Genomic DNA, 22355 nt, shown 5'->3' with positions numbered 1-22355 from the left:
GGCACAATCTTGGCTCACTGAAAACTCCACCTCCCAGGTTCAAGTAATTCTCCTGCCTCAGCCTCCTGGAGAGCTGGGATTATAGGTGCCCACCACCAATCCTGGCTAATTTTTGTATTTTTAGTAGAGACAGGGGTTTCACCATGTTGGTCAGGCTGGTCTCGAACTCCTGACCTTGTGATCCACCCGCTTCAGCCTCCCAAAGGACTTGGATTACAGGCATGAGCTGCCACACCTGGCCAACATTCTTAAAAAAGAAGAAATTCCAACCCAGAATTTTATATCTGGCCAAAGTAAGCTTCATAAGCAAGGGAGAAATAAGATCCTTTTCAGACAAGCAGATGCCGAAGGAATTCATTACCACCAGACCTGCCTTACAAGAGCTTCTGAAGTAAGCACTAAATATGGGAAGGAAAGAGTTACCAGTCACTACCAAAACACACTGAAATACACAAACCAGTGATAGCATAAAGCAACCACATAAACAAGTCTGCAAAGTAACCAGCCAACATCATGACGACATGATCAATCCACACATAGCAATACTAACTTTAAATGTAAATGGGCTAAATGCATCAATTAAAAGATACAGAGTGGTAAGTTGGATAAAGAACCAAGATCCATTGGTATGCTGTCTTCAAGAAACCCTTCTCACATGCAATGACACACCTAGGCTTAAAATGAAAGTGTGGAGAAAAACCTACCAAGCAAATGGAAAACAGAAAAAAGTAGGGGTTGCAGTCCTAGTTTCTGACAAACCAGATTTTAACCCAAGAAAGTTAACAAAAGACAAGGGCACTACATAATGGTAAAGAGTTCAATTTAACAAGAAAATCTAACTATCTAAATATACATGCACCTAACACAGGATCACCCAGATTAATAAAGCGAGTTCTTAGAGATCTTAAAAGAGACTTAGACTCCCACACAATAATAGTGGGAAATGTTAACACCCCACTGACAGTATTAGATCACCAAGACAGAAAATTAATAAAGATATTCAGGACCTTAACTGAGCACTGGATCAAATGAACCTGATGGATATCTACATAACTCTCTACCTTAAAACAATAAATATGCAGCATTCTCATTGTCACATGGCACATACTCAAAAATCGATTATATAGCTGGAAATAAAACACTCCTCAGCAAATGCTAAAGAACTGAAATCATAATAAACAATCTTTTGGACCACAGAATGAACAATTAGAAATCAAGACTAAGAAATTCACTCAGCATTTTGTGAAGAGATGAAGACTGAGTTGTTGTAGCCTGTTGCTGCCAACCTCAAGCAGCAGTTGGCTGTCTCTACATAGAACCCAGGAGTAGGAGACTCAGAATCGAACCTTTTCTCCCTCCTCATCCTGTTTTCAGCTTTGTGAGAAATCTTATTATCAAACACAATGGCCAGCAATGTTACCAACAAGACAGATCCCTGCTCCATGAACTCCTGTGTGTTCTTTGGGAATCTCAACACTCTTGCAGTCAAGAAGTCTGATGTGGAAGCAATCTTTTCAAAGTATGGCAAAATTGTGGGTTCCTCGGTTCATAAGAACTTTGCCTTTGTTCAGTATGTTAATGAGAGATATGCCCAGGCTGCTGTAGCAGGAGAGAATGGCAGAATGATTGCTGGCCATGTTTTTAGATATCCTGGCTGCAGAGCCAAAAGTGAACCTAGGAAAGCAGGTGTGAAATGATCTGTAGCAGAGATATACGGCTCCTCTTTTGATTTGGACTATGACTTTCAGTGGGATTATTATGACAGGACGTACAGTTACCGAGCACATGTTCCTCCTTTTTCTCCTATTGCTCGGGCTGTAGTACCATCGAAACACCACTGTGTATCAGGAAACACCTCAAGAAGGGGCAAAAGTGGCTGGGTGCGGTGGCTCACACCTGTAATCCCACCACTTTGGGAGGCCAAGGTGGGTGGATCATGAGGTCAGGAGCTCGAGACCATCCTGACCAACATGGTGAAACCCCCATCTCTACTAAAAATACAAAAGTTAGCTAGGTGTGGTGGTGCATGCCTGTAATCCCAGCTACTCAGGAGGCTGAGGCAGGAGAATCACTTGAACCCAGGAGGCAGAGGTTGCAGTGAGCTGAGATCACACCACTGCACCCTCCAGCCTGGGCAACAGAGTGAGACTCTGTCTCCAAAAAAAAAAAAAAAAGAGAAAGAAGCGCCAAAAGTAGCTTCAATTCTAAGAGTGAATAGTGGGGATCTTCCAAGTCTGGAAAGTTGAAAGGAGATGGTCTTCAAGCCATTAAGAAGGAATTGAAACAGATAAAACAAAAGGTGGATTATCTCCTGGAAAAAATTGAAAAGGAACAGAGCAAAAAAGCAGTAGAGATGAGGAATAAGGCAGAAGAGGAGCAGAGCATCAGTTCCACGAAGAGAGATGAGACTAATGTGAAGATAGTTTCTGAGGGGGGTGCAGGTGACTCTCCTGAAAGGGGAACCTACTAGATGATGATGATATTGAAGATGGGGGATGACCAGCTGGAGTTGATCAAGGATGATGAAAAAGAGGCTGAGGAAGGAGAGGATGACAGAGACAGTGCCAATGGTGAGGATGATTCTTTTTTTTTTGAGACAGAGTCTCGCTCTGTTGCCCAGACTGGAGTGCGGTGGTGCGATCTCGGCTCACTGCAAGCTCCACCTCCCAGGTTCACATCATTCTCCTGCCTCAGCCTCCCGAGTAGCTGGGACTACAGGCACCCGCCACCATGCCTGGCTAATTTTTTGTATTTTTAGTAGAGACAGAGTTTCACAGTGTTAACCAGGATGGTCTCGATCTCCTGACCTCGTGATCCGCCCACCTCGGCCTCCCAAAGTGCTGGGATTACAGGCATGAGCCACCGCGCCCGGCAAGGATAATTCTTAAGCACATGGTGAGGTCTGGAAATCTTATCCCATTATTTACCTAGGTGCTTCTCTAAGATCAAAATTTTCACCAGATCCTGTCCCCTAGTATCTTTAGCACATGCTCACTGTTCTCCAAATCCTTGTACTTGTTCTGTTCATTAATTCTTATTGCCCTGCTCCTAGTCCCATTTTCACTTCCTATGATGCTCCTGGTAGTTTTATTAAGTCTTACCCTGTAATTTTTGCTTTTAATTTTGATACCTGTTTGTGACTTAACAATAAAAAGGATGTATGGGTTTTATCAACTGTCTCCAAAATAATCTCTTGTTATGCAGGGAGTACAGTTCTTTTTATTCATACATAAGTTCAGTAAATGCTTCCCTAACTGTAAAAGCAATCTCAGGAGTTGAGTAGCTCCTGAAAGAAGCTTTGACTTAGAAGTATGTGTGTTACACCCCCACATAAGTGTGCTGTGTGGGGCAGTTCAACACAAATGTAACAATGTATTTCTTTGAATGAGAATTGGCATGTCAAATGCATCCTCCAGAAATATAGTGTTATTGTCTTATGATTTGTTTTCTAAAGTTGATACTGTAGATTATTTTTGTGAAAAACCTAATGTTTGGGAGCTTTTCTCCTCAAAATAAATCCTTATTAAACCAGGAATTTTAGGGAAAAAAACTCAAAATCATAAAATTACATGGAAATTGAATAACCTGCACCTGAATGACTTTTGGGTAAATAATGAAATTAAAGCAGAAGTCAGGAAGTTCTTTCAAACTAATGAGAACAAAGATACAACATACCAGAATCTCTGGGACACACAGCTAAAGCAGTGTTAAGAGGGAAATTCATAGCACTATATGCCCACATGGAAAAGACAGATCTCAAGTTAACAACTTAATATCACAACTAAAAGAACTAGAGCACTAAGAGCAAACAAATCCCAAAGTTAGCAGAAGACAAAAAGTAACCAAAATCAGAGCTGAACTGAAGGAGGTTGAGACACAAAAAACCATTCAAAAAGTCAATGAATCCAGGAGCTGGTTTTTTTAAAAATAAAATAAAATAAAATAGATAGATTGCTAGCTAGACTAATCAAGAAGAAAAGAGAGAAGATTCAAATAAACACAATCAGAAACAACAAAGGAGCTATTACCACTGACCTCACTGAAATACAAACAACCATCAGAGAATATTGTGAACACCTCTGAGGGGAAATTTACTCGGAATCTATAATTCTTTTTTTTTTTTTTTGAGACAAAGTTTCACTCTTGTTGCTCAGGTTGGAATGCACTGGAGTGGTCTTGGCTCACTGCAACCTCCGCCTCCTGGGTTCAAGTGATTCTCCTGCCTCAGCCTCCCAAGTAGCTGGGATTACAGGTGAGCACCTCTACGACCAGCTAATTTTTTGTACTTTTAGTAGAGATGGGGTTTTGCCATTTTGGCCAGGCTGATCTTGAACTCCTGACCTCAGTTGATCCACCCGCCTTGGCCTCCCAAAGTGCTGGGATTACAGGTGTGAGCCACTGTGCCCTGTCTATAATTCTTTGGATAACAAAATTATCATTAGTTTGTGGTAGAATGAAGGCAAAATAATGATACATTCAGAAAATGTAACACTCATTACCTAAAAATAAACTCTAACAAAAGAAAAATTTCTTTAGAAGGAAGTATTGGAATGTAGGAATAACGCATACTAGTTGGGAAAAAATTAAATAATATATTAGTATATATATATAAAGTAAAAGGTGAAAGGGCTCTGCCTATCTCTTTATTTGTTTTTGTTTGTTTGTTTGTTTTTTTGAGATGGAGTTTCACTCTTGTTGCCCAGGCTGGAGTGCAATGGCACGATCTCGGCTCACCACAACCTCCCCCTCCTGGGTTCAAGCGATTCTCCTGCCTCAGCCTCCGAAGTAGCTGGGATTACAGGCATGCACCACCAGGCCCGGCTAATTTGTATTTTTAGTAGAGACGCGGTTTCTCCATGTTTGTCAGGTCAGTCGCGAACTCCCAACCTCAGTTGATCTGCCCGCCTCGGCCTCCCAAAATGTTGGGATTACACGCAGGAGCCACCGCACCCGGCCTCTTTATTTTTTGTATATTCTCCTACACCGTTTTTAATGACTACATAAATATATATACAAATATATACACACACCCAATATCTTTTATTCTTTAAACAGTGAGCTCACTCTATGTAAAATACTTTGTGCTCTCTTTCCCCTTATTCCCAATTGAATATCATAAATATTCTTCAATATTGGCATGTGCAGATCTACCTTATCCTTTTTGCTATCTGCATTCCATGATATAAATATATCATAAGTTTATACATGTCTATTTAACATGAACGTTTAGATTATTTTAAATATTTTTTGCTCTTATAAATAATGCATGACTAAGTTTTTTGTTAGTATTTCTATAGGATAGAGGCCTAGAAGTATAATTGTTGGATCACAGGATAGAGACATTTAAAATGCTGATAGGGCCGGGTACAGTGGCTCACTCCTGTAACCCCAGCACTTTTGGGTGCTGAGGCAAGAGGACTGCTTTAGCCCAGGAGTTTGAGACCAGCCTGGGCAAGATGGGGAGACCCCCATCTCTCCAAAAAAAAAAAATAAATAAACTGTTTATAGATCCTGCCAAAATGACTTCTAAAAGTATTGCTAATTTATAGTCAGACTAAAAGTATATGGAATGTAGTATTTTAAGGAAGTAAATCTTCAAACATGAGAATAGGCACAAAATACAAAGAATCTAGATGATAATGTTTTTAAAAACAGATAGAAAATGTGCATTATTGGCTGGGTGTGGTGCCTCATGCCTGTAACTCCAGCACTTTGATAGGCTGAGGCAGGCAGATCACAAGGTCAGGAGTTGGAGAATAGCCTGGCCAACATGGTGAAACCCCATCTCTACTAAAAAAAAAAAATACAAAATTTAGCCAGGCAAGGTGGCATGCACCTGTAATCCCAGCTACTCAGGAGACTGAGGCAGGAGAACCGGGAGGCAGAGGTTGCAGTGAGCCAAGATCGTGCCACTGCACTCCAGCCTGGGCAAAAGAGCAAGACTCCATCTCAAAAAAAAAAAAAAGGAAATATGCATTATTTTGAGTGCATATAACAGATGGCTTTGTCCATCAGACCACATGGAAAATATATTTCCAAAAGGGATTACAAACTAATCCAAAGAGATTTTGTAAGCAAGGAAGTCTTCAACTATTATTATGTCTTATTCTATTAAAAGCAGATCATCAAATAAATTCTTGCACATTAGTTTGTCTTTTACAAAGTAATCTTTTTTTTGAGATGGAGTCTCGCTTTGTCGCCCAGGCTGGAGTGCAGTGGCGCAATCTCAGCTCACTGCAAGCTCCGCCTCCAGGGTTCACACCATTCTCCTGCCTCAGACTCCCAAGTAGCTGGGACTACAGGCCCCCGCCACTGCGCCCGGCTAATTTTTTTGTATTTTTAGTAGAGACGGGGTTTCACCGTGTTAGCCAGGATGGTCTCGATCTTCTGACCTTGTGATCCACCCGCCTCCGCCTCCCAAAGTGTTGGGATTGCAGGCGTGAGCCACCGCGCCTGGCCACAAAGTAATCTTAATAAGGAAAAACCTCTGCCTTTGGACTTGATTCTAACTATAATAGGATACTGAGTTGTCCTGTGAAAGTGACAAGATCCTTGACAAAAAGTATCTGCATCATCTTGGAATTTGTAGTGTTTGTAATGTGCAAGAATATGACTGATGAGCATGTTTGGACATGTACTTAAGACTTTGGGAAAACAGATATTGAAAACTTTAGAGAATGGCGTGAACCCGGGAGGCAGGGCTTGCAGTGAGCTGAGATCCGGCCACTGCACTCCAGCCTGGGCAACAGAGCCAGACTCCGTCTCAAAAAAAAAAAAAAAAAAAAAAACTTTAGAGAGAGAAAAAATATAGGGCCCATTATTTGAGTCTTCAAATAAGAAAGTTACTGTGGAGTGCTATCTATAGAGGTTTAACTACATAAATATATATAATCTCTGCATTTTACTAATCCAACAAATGTTTGAGTGTGCCTATCTAGTAGATCCTGGGATAGGCACTAAAGGGGCTGCGTTAATGTTGGAGGAAATTGCAGTTTGGAGATTTTAATATATTTGATAAAAATCAATTCTCTGAATTACAGCAAAAATGTGTCTCAGTTTTGCAAGTGAGACTGTCAGTTGCAAAAAGCAAACAATAGCATTTCTTTTAAAAGATTATATTGATAACCTATTAGGAGCACCATCTGTCACACAAAGAAATACAAGAGATGGTCCCTGACTTCAAAGTACTTGCAATTGTTTTAAGTATTTGTGTTTAAAAAAAAAAAAAAAAAAAAGTATTGTTTAAAAAAAACCAGTAGAACTTTCACAAAGTAAAATAAAATGCTGGTACTGCATGTCATGCAGCGATTTTCAAAGGAATTGTGAAACGAAAGAGGTGCCTCACCATCAAAAACAGGCACACAGCATGGCAATAAGAACACTGAGGACATAGCAAATCCCAGAATGAGTAATTGAGAGTCACAATATGGTCAACAAATAAGACATTGTTCCTAGGTTTGGCAGAGGCTTCTGATAAGGAAAGGGGTAAGCTCTGTGCTTAGGGGCAAATGTTGCAATCTGAGTGAATGGTAGGCAGAATACAAAGTAACTAACTCTTCTTTTGCTATTGTATTGTCTATCAAATATAATCATTTATTACAAAGGTTATGATTAAGGATAATTGAAAGCCAAGGCCGTTGAGAAGAAAATCATGTTTCTATTTTCCATGAATTCAAGTGTTCAGGCCCAAGTAAATTACATCAATTACATATCATAGAAGAAAAGTAATTGGCAGCAACTGTGGAATTGTGACACGTATGGATAGTTTTGTATGCTCATAGGTAGTTTGAGAGGAGAGGAAGCTTTTGATGTTAGGCTATGATCATACTAAGTTTGTTTTTTTTTTTAAACTGAGTCTCACTATGTCCCCCAAGCTGGAGTGCAATGGCACCATCTCGGCTCACTGCAACCTCCGCCTCCCGGGTTCAAGCTATTCTCCTGCCTCAGCCCCCCGCCCCTCCCCCAGAGTAGCCGGAATTACAGACGTGAACCACCATGCCCCGCTAGTTTTTGTATTTTTAGTAGAGATGGGGTTTCTCCATGTTGACCAGGCTGGTCTGGAACTCTGACCTTAGGCGATCCGTCCATTTAGGGCTTCCACAATACTGGGATTACAGACCTGAGCCACGGTGCCCGCCTGACAGATCCTAATATCTAAAAAGGTGTGAGACTCTGTCTCCAAATAAAATATAAAATAAAATAGTCATTTATAGAAACTATAGACTGGAGCAATAAACAAAAAATTATATACCAGAGTCAGTCATTCATCTCCTCAAACTTTTTTTTTTTTTTTTTTTTTTTGAGACGGAGTTTTGCTCTTGTCGCCCAGGGTGGAGTGCAATGGCACAATCTCAGCTCAACGCAACAGCTGCCTCCCGGCTTCAAGCAGTTTTCCTGCCTCAGCCTCCTGAGTAGCTGGGATTACAGGCATGCACCGCCATACCCAGCTAGTTTTGTATTTTTAGTAGAGACAGGGTTTCTCCATGTTGGTCAGGCTGGTCTCGAACTCCCAACCTCAGGTGGTCTGCCTGCCTTGGCCTCCCAAAGTGCTGGGATTACAGGCGTGAGGCACTAAGCCTGGCACCTCAAAATGTTTTAGTTCCACCACAAGTATGCTAGGTGGTTAAGGAAAATACAATGATGACAAATAGGGCATAGATTCCGTCTGCAAGGAACTGAAAGTTTAATAGGAGAGTTAAAGAAGTAAAACAAAAACAAACAAGCTAATAAATTTAAAATGTAAAAGTCTTGCCTACTTGCTGTCTTTGTTTTTGTTTTGAGATGGAGTCTCACTTTGTCGTCCAGGCCGGAGTGCAGTGGTGAGATCTCACTGCAACTTCCGCCTCCTGAGTTCAAGCAATTATCCTGCCTCAGCGTCTCGAGTAGCTGGGACTACAGGCGCGTGCCACCACGCCTGGCTAATTTTTGTATTTTTTCAGTAGAGTCGGGGTTTTGCCATGTTGACTAGGCTGGTCTCGAACTCCTGACCTCAGGTGATCCACCCACCTCGGCCTCCTAAAGTGCTGAGATTACAGGCATGAGCCACCTCAACAGGCCTTAACAAGAGTACAGTGCTTTCAAATTTCCCTCCCACCAAGTCTTCTTTTATTAAATATTAAAAATGTTCTGTGTACAAGACACTGTGCTATGTGGTACAGAAGATAATAAAGATGAATCAGAAATAGATCTTGTCTTTAAGGAGCATTATGATGACTGAAAGTTTTATTAAAAATTTAAAACTGTGGGACGTGGTGGCTCATGCCTGTAATCCCAGCACTTTGGGAGGCCGAGGCGAGCGGATCACAAGGTCAGGAGATTGAGATCATCCTGGCTAACGGGGTGAAACCCTGTCTCTTCTAGAAATACAAAAAATTAGCTGGGCACGGTGGCGGGCGCCTGTACTCCCAGCTACTCAGGAGGCTGAGGCAGGAGAATGGCGTGAACCCGGGTGGCAGAGTTTGCAGTGAGCTGAGATTGTGCAACTGCACTCCAGCCTGGGTGACAGAGTGAGACTCTGTCCAAAAAAAAAAAAAAAAAAAAAAAGTACGTGTATATATATATATACACACACACACACACAGACATGTATATACACACACACTAAGTGATGATGATTAGTTTGCATTAGTTCATTTATAGTAAGCTATACTATTGTACATATATTCATTTAAGAAAAGAGAGTCATACAGTCCACAAAGATGGAAGAGAATCAGTGGACGTTAGCTGGTTGTCTTACAGGTAGCCTGACCCTGCAATTGATATTTGTGACAGAGATGGTGCAAAATGCTTAACAAAATCTCATTTCATTTTCGTTTCCTGGTTTTATGGAAAGACTACATTTTCCATCCTCCTTTGAGGTTAGGTTGGGGACATGTGACTAAGTTCTGGAAATGGGATGTAAGCAGAAGTGATGTAAGTGATGTAAACCACTTCCAGGCCTGGCCCTTAAAAGCGAAAGCAGTGATTGGTATCTACGAAAGTTAAATGGCCCCATGACCCAGCACATCTACTCTTAGGTATATGCTGAAGAAAAACAAAAGCATACGTCTACAAAAGTCAAGTAAAAGAATGTTCCTTGCTGGGTTATTCATAATAGGTTCAAACATGCAACAACACAAATGTCCTCAAATGAAAAAAATTCTGCTATATTCATACAATAAACTCAATATAGCAATAAAAATGAATGAACTATAGCTACATACAACAACATGCACTTCCTTCCTTGAGTGAAGGAAGCCAGACACAAAAAATATTCAACATATGCATTCGTTAACATAGGCTTTACGAACAGGCAAAATGAAGCTATGATGCTAGAAGTGAGAATAGTAGTTACCTCTGTTTCCGGGTGTATCTACTGGGAAGGGGCACAAAAGAGCCTTCTGGGGTGATGGAAATACTTTTTCTTCATCTGGATAGCAGTCTCAGGGCACATAGTAGTCTCCGTAAAGGCAAATTTAAAAATTCATCGAGCTGTACACTTAAATTTTGTGCATGCTGCTATGTAAAAGAACTAAAAACTATGCACACATAAAAAATCAAAGAAGCAAGAAAAAAAAATAAAAAGTGATCACAGAAGGCCCAGTGCAGATGGAAGAGGCTATATTCCTGAATCACTGGTTGCCCTTGCCCTGAAGAACTGGTCAGTCTGCTTTGGAATTTGTGTAAACACAAAATAAATCTTTCTTATTTTAAATTATCTGAGATTTACAGTGTATGTGGTATCTCAGCATAGCCTAACCGTTCTTGGCTAATACAGAATTCACTGCCACAAACAACCAGGGTTAAAAACCTGGTTTTGGCAGCATATCAGGGAGGCTCTTCCTTTCTCAGGCTAAGTGATATAAAACAAGCTTATAAATGAGTGTATAAATCAAGATGCCAATTTTTTAAATAACAATATAAAATTAAAGCCTCTCATACAAACTAGGTTATCTGTTGCCTAATATATAATCATTCTCTCTCTCAGGATAGATCTGCATGGGAAGCCAAACCACAATAAAAGTTTGTTTTATTCTCAGAAAGAAAACATTAGTTAGATGAGTCAATTGTTTAATGACATCTGTCCAGGAGAAGCTATGCATCCCATTTCATGGTTAATTCCTGAGGTCCCTGGGCTGCAGTTCTCACTCCCAGGTATGCATCTGAATTGCCTCAGTGGCTCCTCCTTTTTTATCTTCCAATTCTGTCAATACACTTTTCTTCTATAGATATGTTATTGCATAAGTCTACTGTTTTTAGAGAGATGTGGCTGGCCTCTAAAGCATTCCTTGTATACATCTACATGTTGATTTTGTGTTTTTCCTCTCAAAGAATAATTATAAATCTTTTACTTTTAAATTCTGTGGTTGGAGTGGTAGGGGTTTAATGTGGAGAGGATGGTGTCCTTAGCTATAGCTTCCAAGTACTGGTAACATCATGAAACTAATATAGACACTGAGAATTCTAGACAGCGTATGTACCTGAATATTTTGTAAGGCCACTTGAGAGTTTTTTGTATAATCTTTGAAAGCTTGAAGGGATGAAATTGTTATCAAAAGCTGGAGAAAAAGGGATCCCTGTTATGCAGTGGCAGAAAGTTTAGCCACACTGTTGCCTGCTGAAATGCAGAAAATAGAAAATATATCTAACAAACTGGTGCATTTGGTTAAGGAAATTTCCAGACAGACTGTTGAAAGTGCCAACTGATTAAAACAAAACAAAACCAAAACAAAACAAAAAAAACCTATATGGGATAAGATGTAGAGAGGTGAGATATAAAAGGAACAATTTCATTTTTAAGCAAAATTTAGAGAAAATATACATAGTCTAGGAACTTTGGGTTCAAAAATAAAACTGCTTTTCACTTCCAGCCTCTCCAGATGGTGAAACAACTAAGGCATTGCCTTGAGGGGAAGGTACAATCCAGGGTGCAGCTATTTAGATTTTTTGTAAAGACTGTACAAAGATTTAAAGCCATTTTACCTAGACTATTTCAGCTAGACAAAAGCAATTCTAAGTGTATAAGGGCGTTTTCCATCAGCTTTCTGACTCTCAGCCCAAGATGGGAAGTGTCTGTCTCAAAGAGGTTTGTGAGTGGGGCTTTTATTTTCTGTTGGAGTGGATTATAATTTGATATACATGAAGTCCCCAAAATCTTAAAGAGAATTGTATTGGCAGACACACTGCCTACTTGTACTGAAAGGGCATATTATCTTTTAATATTCCAGATTTGAATATTTAAATTTATATTTACATCTTAGAAACTCAATATTTTAAATCAAATGATGTCAGGAAAAATCTGAATTATGTTGCAACAAAAATTAGTAGAAAATCAGAATTATTGCTGGGCATGGTGGCTCATGCCTGTAATCCCAGCACTTTGGGAGGCCGAGGCAGGTGGATTACCTAAGGTCAGGAGTTCGAGACCAGCCTGGACTACATGGTGAAACCCCATCTCTACTAAAAATACAAAAATTAGATGGGTGTGGTGGTGGGCACTGCTAATCTCAGCTAGTCAGGAGGCTGAGGCAGAAGAATCGCTTGAGCCCAGGAGGCAGAAGTTGTAGTGAGCCAAGATCATGCCATTGCACTCCAGCCTGGGTGACAGAGCAAGACTGTGTCTCAAAAAAAAAAAAAAAAGAAAGAAAGAAAAGAAAATCAGAATCATATGTAACTGTTGTGAAAAGCTTGGTTATTGATTGTTGCTGGAATCAAGAGCTACTACAATGTCATACTTCGAGTTTGCTGTACTTTGCCATTGTACTTGTGCCTGATAATTATTTCTACAATGATTGCATGTAGATCTAAACTAGTTTAGTGTCGTTAAATCCTCTGCATTAGATCCTAAGAGCTCTTCCATTCTTTTTCATTGACATCAGCAAAACTAGAATCCTACAAGAGCAACAACTTTTTTTTTTTTCATTCTTCCAACACACAGAAAGGAGCAACAATTTTCATATTGGCGTTTCTTCAAAGCCTTTGAATTCCATCATAAATTGCCAGAATAGTTTTCTTCATTCACTGTGCACTTTCATTGGAGAAACTCTTTTTTTTTTTCAGACAGAGTCTCACTCTGCCGCCCAGGCTGGAGTGCAGTGGCCCGATCTCAGCTCACTGCAAGCTCTGCCTCCAGGGTTCACGCCATTCTCCTGCCTTGGCCTCCTGAGTAGCTGCGACTACAGGCACTCGCCACCACGCCCGGCTAATTTTTTGTATATATATATATTTTTTTTAGTAGAGAAGGAGTTTCACTCTGTTAGCCAGGATGGTCTTGATCTCCTGACCTCGTGATCTGCATGCCTCAGCCTCCCAAAGTGCTGGGATTACAACAGGCATGAGCCACCGCACCCGGCCTAGAGAAATTCTTTGCTTCACCTTGTTGATGAACGCTAAAGCCCTCCTCGCCTTTTCTTAATGAAAAAGAAGAAACAATGAAGCCCCCAGAAAGTATCCAATCAAACCACTGTCATAGCCAGCCTAAAAGAATGAATAACCCATGCAGATGCAATGTTTAACATTGAGAGGTGACAACGTGCTAGCAGCCCTTACTCCCAGTGTCTCTGCCTTGGCGTCCACTCTGGTGGTGCTTGAGGAGCCCTTCAGCCTGCCATGGCACTGTGGGACCCCCTCTCTGGGCTGGCTGGGGGCTGAGCCTGCTCCCTCTGCTTGCGGGGAGGTGTGGAGGGAGAGCTGCGGGTGGGAACCAGGGCTGCCCACAGTGCTCGTGGGCCAGCGAGTGTTCCGGGTGAACGTGGGCTCGGCTGCCCGCACTCGGAGTGGCCGGCTGGCGTTGCCGGCCAAGGGCAGTGAGGGGCTTAGCACCCTGGCAAGGAGCTGCAGAGGGTGTGCGGGGTCCCCCAGCAGTGCCGGCCCACCATGCTGCCATCAATGTCTCACTGGGCCTCAGCTGCCTCCCTGCAGGGCAGAGCTCAGGACCTGCATCCTGCCATGCCGGAGCCTCACTCTTACAATCTAAGGGATAGTAAATACACCAATCAGCACCCTGTGTCTAGCTCAAGGTTCATAAATACACCAGTCAGTACTCTGTATCTAGCTAACCTAGTGGGGACTTGGATAACTTTTCTGTCTAGCACTCTGTGTCTCTAGCTGGAGGACTGTGAAGGCACCAGTCAGCACTCTGTCTAGCTCAGGGTTTGTAAATACACCAATCAGTACTCTGTATCTAGCTAACCTAGTGGGGACTTGGAGAACCTTTCTGGCTAGCACTTTGTGTCTAGCTAAAGGATTGTAACCGCACAAATCAGCACTCTGTGTCTAGCTCAGGGATTGCAAATGCACCAATCAGCACTCTGTCAAAATGGACCAATCAGCGCTCTGTAAAATGGACCAATCAGCAGGATGTGGGTGGGGCCCGACAAAGGAATAAAAGCAGGCTGCAGGAATCAGTCGGTGGCAACCTGGTCTGGTCGCCTTCCACAGTATGGAAGGTTTGTTCTTTCGCTCTTTGGGTCTGCACGGCCTTTATGAGCTGTAATACTCACTGTGAAGGTCTGCAGCTTCAGTCCTGAGGCCAGTGAGACTGAGAACCTGCCAGAAGGAAGAAACTCCGAACACCTCCGAACATCAGAAGGAACGAACTCCAGACACACTATCTTGGAGAACTGAAACACTCACCATGAGAGTCTGTGGTTTCATTCTTGAAGTCAGTGAGATCGAGAACCCGCCAATTCTGGACACAACATTATCTTTTTTTTTTTTTTTTTAGTAGAGACGGGGTTTCACTGTGTTAGCCAGGATGGTCTCGATCTCCTGACCTCGTGATCCACCCGTCTCGGCCTCCCAAAGTGCTGGGATTACAGGCTTGAGCCACCGCGCCCGGCCACAACATTATCTTTAAACTTAATGGTGACATGATGGGAAGGCTTTCTTTTAAAAAACAGCCTGCTATATCTTATAATACCATATAAAGAAATTTACAAATGTAAGCTACTGGTTTACTGCATACTACTCCTTTTTGCAATTTGTTTTGCATCCTAAAGCATAAATCATCTCCCCTGAGGATTTATCAATGCCTTCGTATTTTTGAATCTGCATAGCAGCACTAGAAAAGATAAGAGTTGTCCTTTCTTTTGAACTTGGGAGTTTCCCTGAAATCACCTCATTTGCCACACAACTCATCAGCTTTGTCCTCCTTGGCACCATTCCGTTTTTCTCAAATTTCTTTATGCTTCAAGTCTCCATTTAACAGTTAATTAGGACCAGGTGTGTTGGTGCACACCTGTAATCCCAGCACTTTGGGAGGCTGAGATGGGTGGACAGCTTGAGCCGAGGGAGTTCAAGAGTAGTCTCGGTAACATAGGGAGACCCCATCTCTACAAATAATTTAAAAACATTAGCCAGGTGTGGTGGTGTACTTGTGGTCCCAGCTACTCAGGAGGCTGATTCAGGAGGATCTCCTGAGCCCAGGAGATATGGACTGCTGTGAGCCATGATTGTGCCACTGTACTTCAGCCTGGGCAGCAGAGACCACGTCTCAAAACAAACAAAAGACAGTTAACTAAAAGAAACTACCTGGTTTTAACTGTAATTTTAAGTTTTCCTTATTTATTAATGTGTAATTGCTGGGCCCACATAGTAAACATATTGTTTATTATCAGGCATGCAAACTGTATTGTGCTATTACATTCAGAAACAACTGAGAGTTAACAATTTTTTTTTTTTTGGGAGATGGAGTCTTGTTATGTTGCCCAGGTTGGAGTGTAGTGGTGCCATCTTGGCTCACTGCAACCTCCGCCTCCCAGGTTCAAGTGATTCTCCTGTCAGAGCCTCCTGAGTAACTGGGATTACAGGTGTCCACCACCATGCCTGACTACTTTTTGTATTTTTAGTAGAGATGGGGTTTCACCATAGGCCAGGCTGGTCTTGAACTTGTGACCTCGGGTGATCCACCAAGCTCAGCCTCCCAAAGTGCTGGGATTACAGGCGTCGGCCACCGTGCCCAGTGCATATTAATTGTTTGGTGAATAAGATGTTATTTGTGTACTATTGTACATCTTAACATGATATTTTTTGTTAATATTTGATACTATATTTTAAATACTTAAGAATTTTTTGGTTGATATGTAATGCATTTTATTTTTTCCCATTTAAAACTAAGTTGCTGTTTAGCATTTTCTTGTGGAAGGATCATAGATTTTCAGGAATGGATTACTGAAAAAAATAAGCCTGCACTGGTATTTCTGTAATTTTTTGGGTAAGTTTATGCTGTGTTTTTGATCTTCTTAGTTTCTGAATTGGAGATTTGAAAAAAATTGTGATTATCTTGTTCCTATTCTACCATTGTATGTTGGATGTGTTGAGGGGGAGGATAACTTTGAGATCTGCATCTGGTCCTCAGGAATATTCTGGACTTTGGCTAGGATTCAGCAACTGGATGGGATTTTAGGTTGTCCTTCCTTGGAAAAGGGAAGGTATATCTGTCTGTAGAAAGAATGATATGCCCGGATATTTGGGTAGCCAGAGACATAGAACTACGGCAGACACTGCTAGTTGCCTCTAATATCTGTTTTTTTCCATTTTGCTCAGTAATAAAACCTCAAATGTTAGCTGGGTATTTGTCCAATTAGTTAAAAAAGATTGTATTTGCCATCCTCTCTTGCAATGAAGTGTGGCCATGTGATCAAGCTTTGTCCAAGGAACGTAAGTCGCAGTAGTTTGTATGGATCTTCTGGGAAGTTTTCTTAAAAAGAGGAAATATGCCCTTCTCTCCCCCGACCCCCCCCCCCCCGCCCTGCTTTTTTTTGAGACGGAGTCTCTCTCTGTCACCCAGGCTGGAGTGCAGTGGTGTGATCTTGGCCCACTGCAACCTCTGCCTCCTGGGTTCAAGCGATTCTTCTGCCTCAGCCCCTGAGTAGCTAGGATTACAGGAGCGCGTCACCACTTCCAGCAAATTTTTGTATTTTTAGTAGAGACGGGGTTTCACCATGTTGGCCAGGCTGGTCTCAAACTCCTGACCTCAAGTGGTCCACCCACCTCAGCCTCTCAAAGTACTAGGATTACAGGTGTGAGCCACCGTGCCTGGCCTCTCTTCCCCTTTTGCTGGTCTTCCTGACCAGCATGTTGATGTCATGTTAGGTGACAGAGTTATTTTCTAAGTCAGGGTGGAAATCACAGGTAGCAGATGGCATAGCAAACTGTCACAGAGGCTGGGATTCCCTAATCGTTATGGAGCCACCATTTTATTCTAGGACTGCCTACCTTTACCTGAGAGAAAGACACTTTTATCTTTTTGCCATTGTTGTTTTGGGCTTTTCATCTGAGTATTTCTCTTTTATTTTGTTCAGACAACTACACCTATCTGATATTATCTTGTTCAGTTTTCTTTCTCATTTGCTGTCTTTTCCCTCTAGAATGCTAGTTTCGCGAAAATAAATACCTTGTCGTGTCTCTTGTTTCTGTTTGTTTCCTTAGCACAGTGCCTGGAAAATAGTAATGACTCAGTAAATATTTGTAGATGAATGAATGAAGACTAGGAGATTAGAATGCAATTCTTCTAAAGGTAGTTCGTTTCTGCTTTAAGAGACTATGGAATTTAGAATTCCAAAGAAACTGGTAGGTTTGTTATATGCGAGGAAATTGACTGAGGGGTTATATGACTCAAGCAACACACGACCCTTGTCTTGCTAATTGTTGGCCAAGCTCCCTACCCAGGTCTGCGTTCTAACACACGACTGCCGCCTCTACTGTGTGTGGTGTTTGGTTGACAAGCACCTATCAAGGATGCTGTAGACAGGATTGCTCCATGGCGTAAGGTTTGGACAGGATCACCTATTGCCCTTCCCCACACACGGTCGGGGTGTGAGCATAGCTGAGACTTTTCAAGCCTTCCCAGGTACCACAGAGCTTGGAAAGCCCAGCACCTGCGGGCAGTTCAGTTGCAACTGGCGGGCAGCCGTAGCTGTTTATTACCTGGGGCTCTCGGGAAGGCAAGCTCGTAGTGCTGGGGAGGACGTTTGTCTCAGGCATTCCTCTGGCAACCCTCTTCCCCCAGCGGCTCCCAACAAAGACATTTAATCCCTTTCTTCCACTCCCCTCCGCTCTACTTGGCTTGGCGTTGGAAGCTGAAGCACAATTTGACCCAAGCCACCTCCTACTGCGCACCTGCCAGAGCGCTCGCGCCCCGGAGCCTGGCACGGCATTGCGGGGGTGGGGAGGCGGCGCGTCCCCGAGCTGCGCTCCCTCGCTTACAGCCTCGGCTCTGGGGGCGAAGATCCATTCTACCTCCGCTCACCCAGCTGCGCCGCCGCGCGGGAGCGCGCCCCAGCGGAAGGCCTCTTGAGGGAGCGCGCACGCGCCGCCTCTCTCCGCCTCCCGGTGCACGTCCCGCCCCCTTAAGCTGCGATACGCCGAGCGCTCAACATCCGAGGACTTTGGCCCAGAGTAACCCCGCTCTCGTGACCTTTCCCCTCCATTCCGCGCCTCCGGCTGCTGGCCGGGCAAGAGGCTGGCGGCTGGGCTCTGGCGCCCCTCCCTGCAGGGCGCAGGCTCTCCCCCTCCCGTCTCCTCCGCGCTGTTCCTCGTCATGGCGGCCCTCAGCAAGTCCATCCCTCATAACTGCTATGAGATTGGCCACACTTGGCACCCTTCCTGCCGAGTCTCCTTCCTGCAGATCACCGGGGGCGCCCTGGAGGAGTCCCTGAAGATCTATGCTCCTCTGTACTTGGTGAGACCCGTCACCCCTCCCGCAGGGCGAGTTTAATGTGGAGGATGGGCTAGGGGCTGCAGTTGGTGATCCCAAGGGGCTCTGGGGGACTTGCCTTGTGTCGGGCTCTCTTTTGGAGGGGTCGGAGTGTTTTGGGGGGCGGGTGGGGGGAAGGCGGAGGTCGCTTGGGAAGGATATACCAATTCCTGCAAGGGAGAAGGAGGAGGGGAATTAGAGGTTGAGCTGTCATCTGAATGCCTGTTGCTAGGAAGAGGATGGGCTCCCAACTTTTAGAATTAAGTTGAGGACACTTAAAAACGTTAATTCAAAGACCAGCGTTATTTTCCTCTGGCCTGCCTTGTGTTGGAGAGGTATTTGTAGGTCAGCGAGGCTATGAGAAGTACCTGCAAGCTTTCCTCATCTGGTTTCCCCTGTTTTATTTTGACTTTTTTTTTTTAAATGAAGAAGGCATATTTGACCCTGAAGTCCCTGTGGCCTCAGATCTTGACTCAGTTTTGAGATGGTAGGATTGTGATTTGGGGTTTTGCAAGTGTTTTTGCAAGTTCACAGAACAGACTCCTGGGTTGAGATTGTGTATGGTGATTTAAAGGGTGATGCCAGTCTTTCAGTGAGTGAACTTGGTTAGGACATCTGACTTTGTGTCACCTAGGACCTTTTACACAGCTTTACATACGGGCCAATTAATAGGAAATATTTGGCAATATGTATATGTAACCCTGAGGACTATTAAAGATGCTCTTCAATGTTCTCGCCAAAATCTTTTTTTCAATAACCTTATCCTTGATATTAAAGATTTATTATTACTTTGGCCATTGAAGTGCATTGTCTCGTTTTCTTGCCTTACAGAGTTTGTGTCCTAAGAAGACAGATCATATTTTTTGTATGTCTTCTAAGAATTTCGATATTCAGCAGATGATCAATTATTATTTCTCATTGAAGTAATTTGGATTTATACCCTAATGTTCCTGAAAGTGTGTCATGGCTGTATCTGTAGTACTTTTTGAAAAGTCTGGTTATGTATTTCAGAGATAACACAGGAGAAGGTGATGACTTTGTCGGAGGTTGCAGGCATCCATTTTATTTTTATTGTATAGACTGATGCTTCTCAAATTTTCATGTATGTTAGGAATCCTCCGAGGATTATGTTAAAATGGGGGTTCTAATTCATTAGGTCCCGGTGGGGCCTGAACCTCTGCTTTCCTAACAAACTCGTGGTAATGCTGATGGTGGGGGCTGCACTTTGAATAATAAAGATCTAGAGTAGAGGCCAATAATTATTATTGGAGCTGGAAATTTTTTCCTCGATTTTCTTTGGCAAAGATTCATGTTTATCTGCTTTTCCACATTCACTGTGGCCAGCGTATGTCTCAGATTTTTCCTTTTTCTTTTTGGATATACGGTCTTGTTGCATTGCCATTCTGGCTGGAGTGCAGTGGTGCAACCACAGCTCAATGCATAAGGCTCAAATGTGTAAAAAATAAAACATCTACAAACATTATTGAGCTCTTGATGCACAACTATACAAAAGATTGTTCCTGCCCTCAGAGGATTATGATATAGGTGGAAAGAGAGTTTATGCTGTCTACTTCTCCCTTTGAAAATCCATAGCACTTTTCATTCATTAATTCATTCACTTAACAAATATTTGTTGAATGCCTGATACTTGTTATTTCAATAGCTTAGACAATTTATGGATTATAGTCTATGATAGGGAAGTTCAGGGCAGCAACAGGAGCATAGGTTCTCCTACTCCTACTCTTACAAGGTAGGTTGGAGGTGTTCGGGAAAGGAGTTGTGTTTTACTACTATATCTCCAACAAGATTAAGTACTTATTGAGGATAAATTTTCCATCTCATGTGGCCTTGTACCCTTACATCTGTGTATTTGAAAATTTGGGTTGCTACTCATCAGTAGTTGTGAAATAAAATTAGTGGAAACTGAATAGCATTTTATTTTATATTAAGTGAAATGGAAGAAAATAAAAAATGTTAGAACACATTGTGCGTACTAAGGATAAGCATTATTTCGTGACAGTTTTGTTTCAGTTATCCATGTAGGTGTGGGTGGTGCTACTTGGAGCATATAGCTGTTTTCTTTGTAAGTGTTGGATAGTTGATTAAATGTATACCCCCATGTACTAAGATGCAAGGTGGTGTGGTGGAAAGAAATTCGACTTTAAAAAGGGATCAGGCGGGGTGCGGTGGCTCACACCTGTAATCCCAGCACTTTGGGAGCCCAAGGCATGTGGATCACCTGAGGTCAGGAGTTCGAGACCAGCCAACTTGACCAATATGGTGAAACCCCATCTCTACTAAAAATATAAAATTAGCCGGGCGTGGTGCACATGCCTATAATCCCAGCTACTTGGGAGGCTGAGGCAGGAGAATCACTTGAATCTGGGAGGCAGAGGTTGTAGTGAGCTGAGATTGCGTCATTTTACTCCAGCCTGGGAAACAAGAGCAAAACTCTGTCACAAAACAAAACAAACAAACAGACAAAAAAAAGGGATTGGGGTATCAGGGTTTGAATCTCAGCTCTTCATTTACCAGCTGTTTGACTTTATATATGTTACTTTATCTTTTTGAGAATTATATGAAATAGTGCATTGATGATGTATCACATCTAGTTTATCATAGGTTTTGAATAATTATGCATATTTTTCTTCCTCCCTTCTCTGGTGGCACTTAAGAGTGAAGTTCATGGAAGATGGGTAGGGGAAGCCTCTTGAAGTAAGTGGTCCTTGACTTGTGCCTTGAGTATAAGGCTGTACAGACATTGATTCATGCAGTAGATATTTATAGCATACCTATTCTTAATGGAGAGGAGGGAGGATAATGTAAACTGAGGCAGAAAACTAAGTGGTTTCGTAAGAGAGGCAATGCATATATTGTCTATAACAGAACGTTTGCATACAGAAGTTGTGAACGATAACAACTTACGTTTATTATGTGCTTAGTCCTTAACATCTTTTTTAACCCTTACACAACTCCAGCTTCTTATCCCCGTTTTATAGGTAAGACAACTGAAGGTTAGAGACATTAAGTGATTCACAAGATTTAAATCTAGTAAGGAAAAAGACAGGATTCAGTTCTCATGGTTTTTTTTTTTTTTTTTTTTTTTTTTGACTGAAAGTCAGACTGAAGGACAGGCTAAAGGAACCATTGAGGGTTTTTTTGTGTGCATGTTATTGAGTTTTTTTTTTTTTTTTTTTTTTAACAAAGGGGTTGTAAGTACAAAATAATGCTTTCAGATGCTAAATATGGTAACACTGGGAAGACTAGATAGGAAAGATGTTTGAGAAATTGATGCAGTAGATTCACTAAGTGGTATAAAGAGTCAGAACTCCTGTGGAATCTCACCCTGCAATTTACTATCAATAGGATCTTTAGAAAAATTATTGAATTGCATGGAGCCTTAGTCTCCTTGCTTTGCAGAAGATGATTGTACCCATTTTTAAGGTCTGTTGTGAGGAGTTAAATAGGATAATAGTGCATTAATTATGATCTGTGTCTCCATCTCCTGTTAAAACAGTGGTTTGTGTTTAGACTCGTGTAGTACCTCATTAAATGCTTAGTATGTGTCTAAATGAGTGAAGGTATGAATGAATGAACTCATGAACAGTGCAGGAGTGAAGAGATATTTGGCAGGTCTGCCAGAGAAAATGAAAGGGCAGTTCTAGAGGCATTTTGCAGG

The 22355-nt window shown here is 42.2% G+C and overlaps 1 protein-coding gene and 1 pseudogene across 4 annotated transcripts in view; both read left to right on the top strand.

The window, feature by feature from the left end:
- Positions 1 to 926: 926 nt before the first annotated feature.
- Positions 927 to 2582, top strand: LOC101015653 (annotated as a pseudogene).
- A 15727-nt stretch (positions 2583 to 18309) lies between these two features.
- The window catches only part of TMEM135 (transmembrane protein 135), a 255633-nt gene continuing 251587 nt past the window's right edge, over positions 18310 to 22355 (top strand). For 2 of the 4 annotated variants that reach the window (XM_017948831.3, XM_017948830.3), the window contains exon 1: positions 18313 to 18661. In XM_017948831.3, the coding sequence (XP_017804320.1) occupies positions 18521 to 18661 (141 nt within the window). In that variant the 5' untranslated portion in view covers positions 18313 to 18520. Of the gene's footprint in view, positions 18662 to 22355 lie in introns of all 4 variants that reach the window. The other 2 variants (XM_017948833.3, XM_017948832.3) reach the window with 2 other exon arrangements.

The sequence above is a fragment of the Papio anubis genome, chromosome 12 (genome assembly GCF_008728515.1).
Source record: "Papio anubis isolate 15944 chromosome 12, Panubis1.0, whole genome shotgun sequence".
Classification (NCBI taxonomy): domain Eukaryota; kingdom Metazoa; phylum Chordata; class Mammalia; order Primates; family Cercopithecidae; genus Papio; species Papio anubis.
Note: the sequence above shows the minus strand (reverse complement) of the source record. Positions and strands in the feature narration are given on the sequence as shown.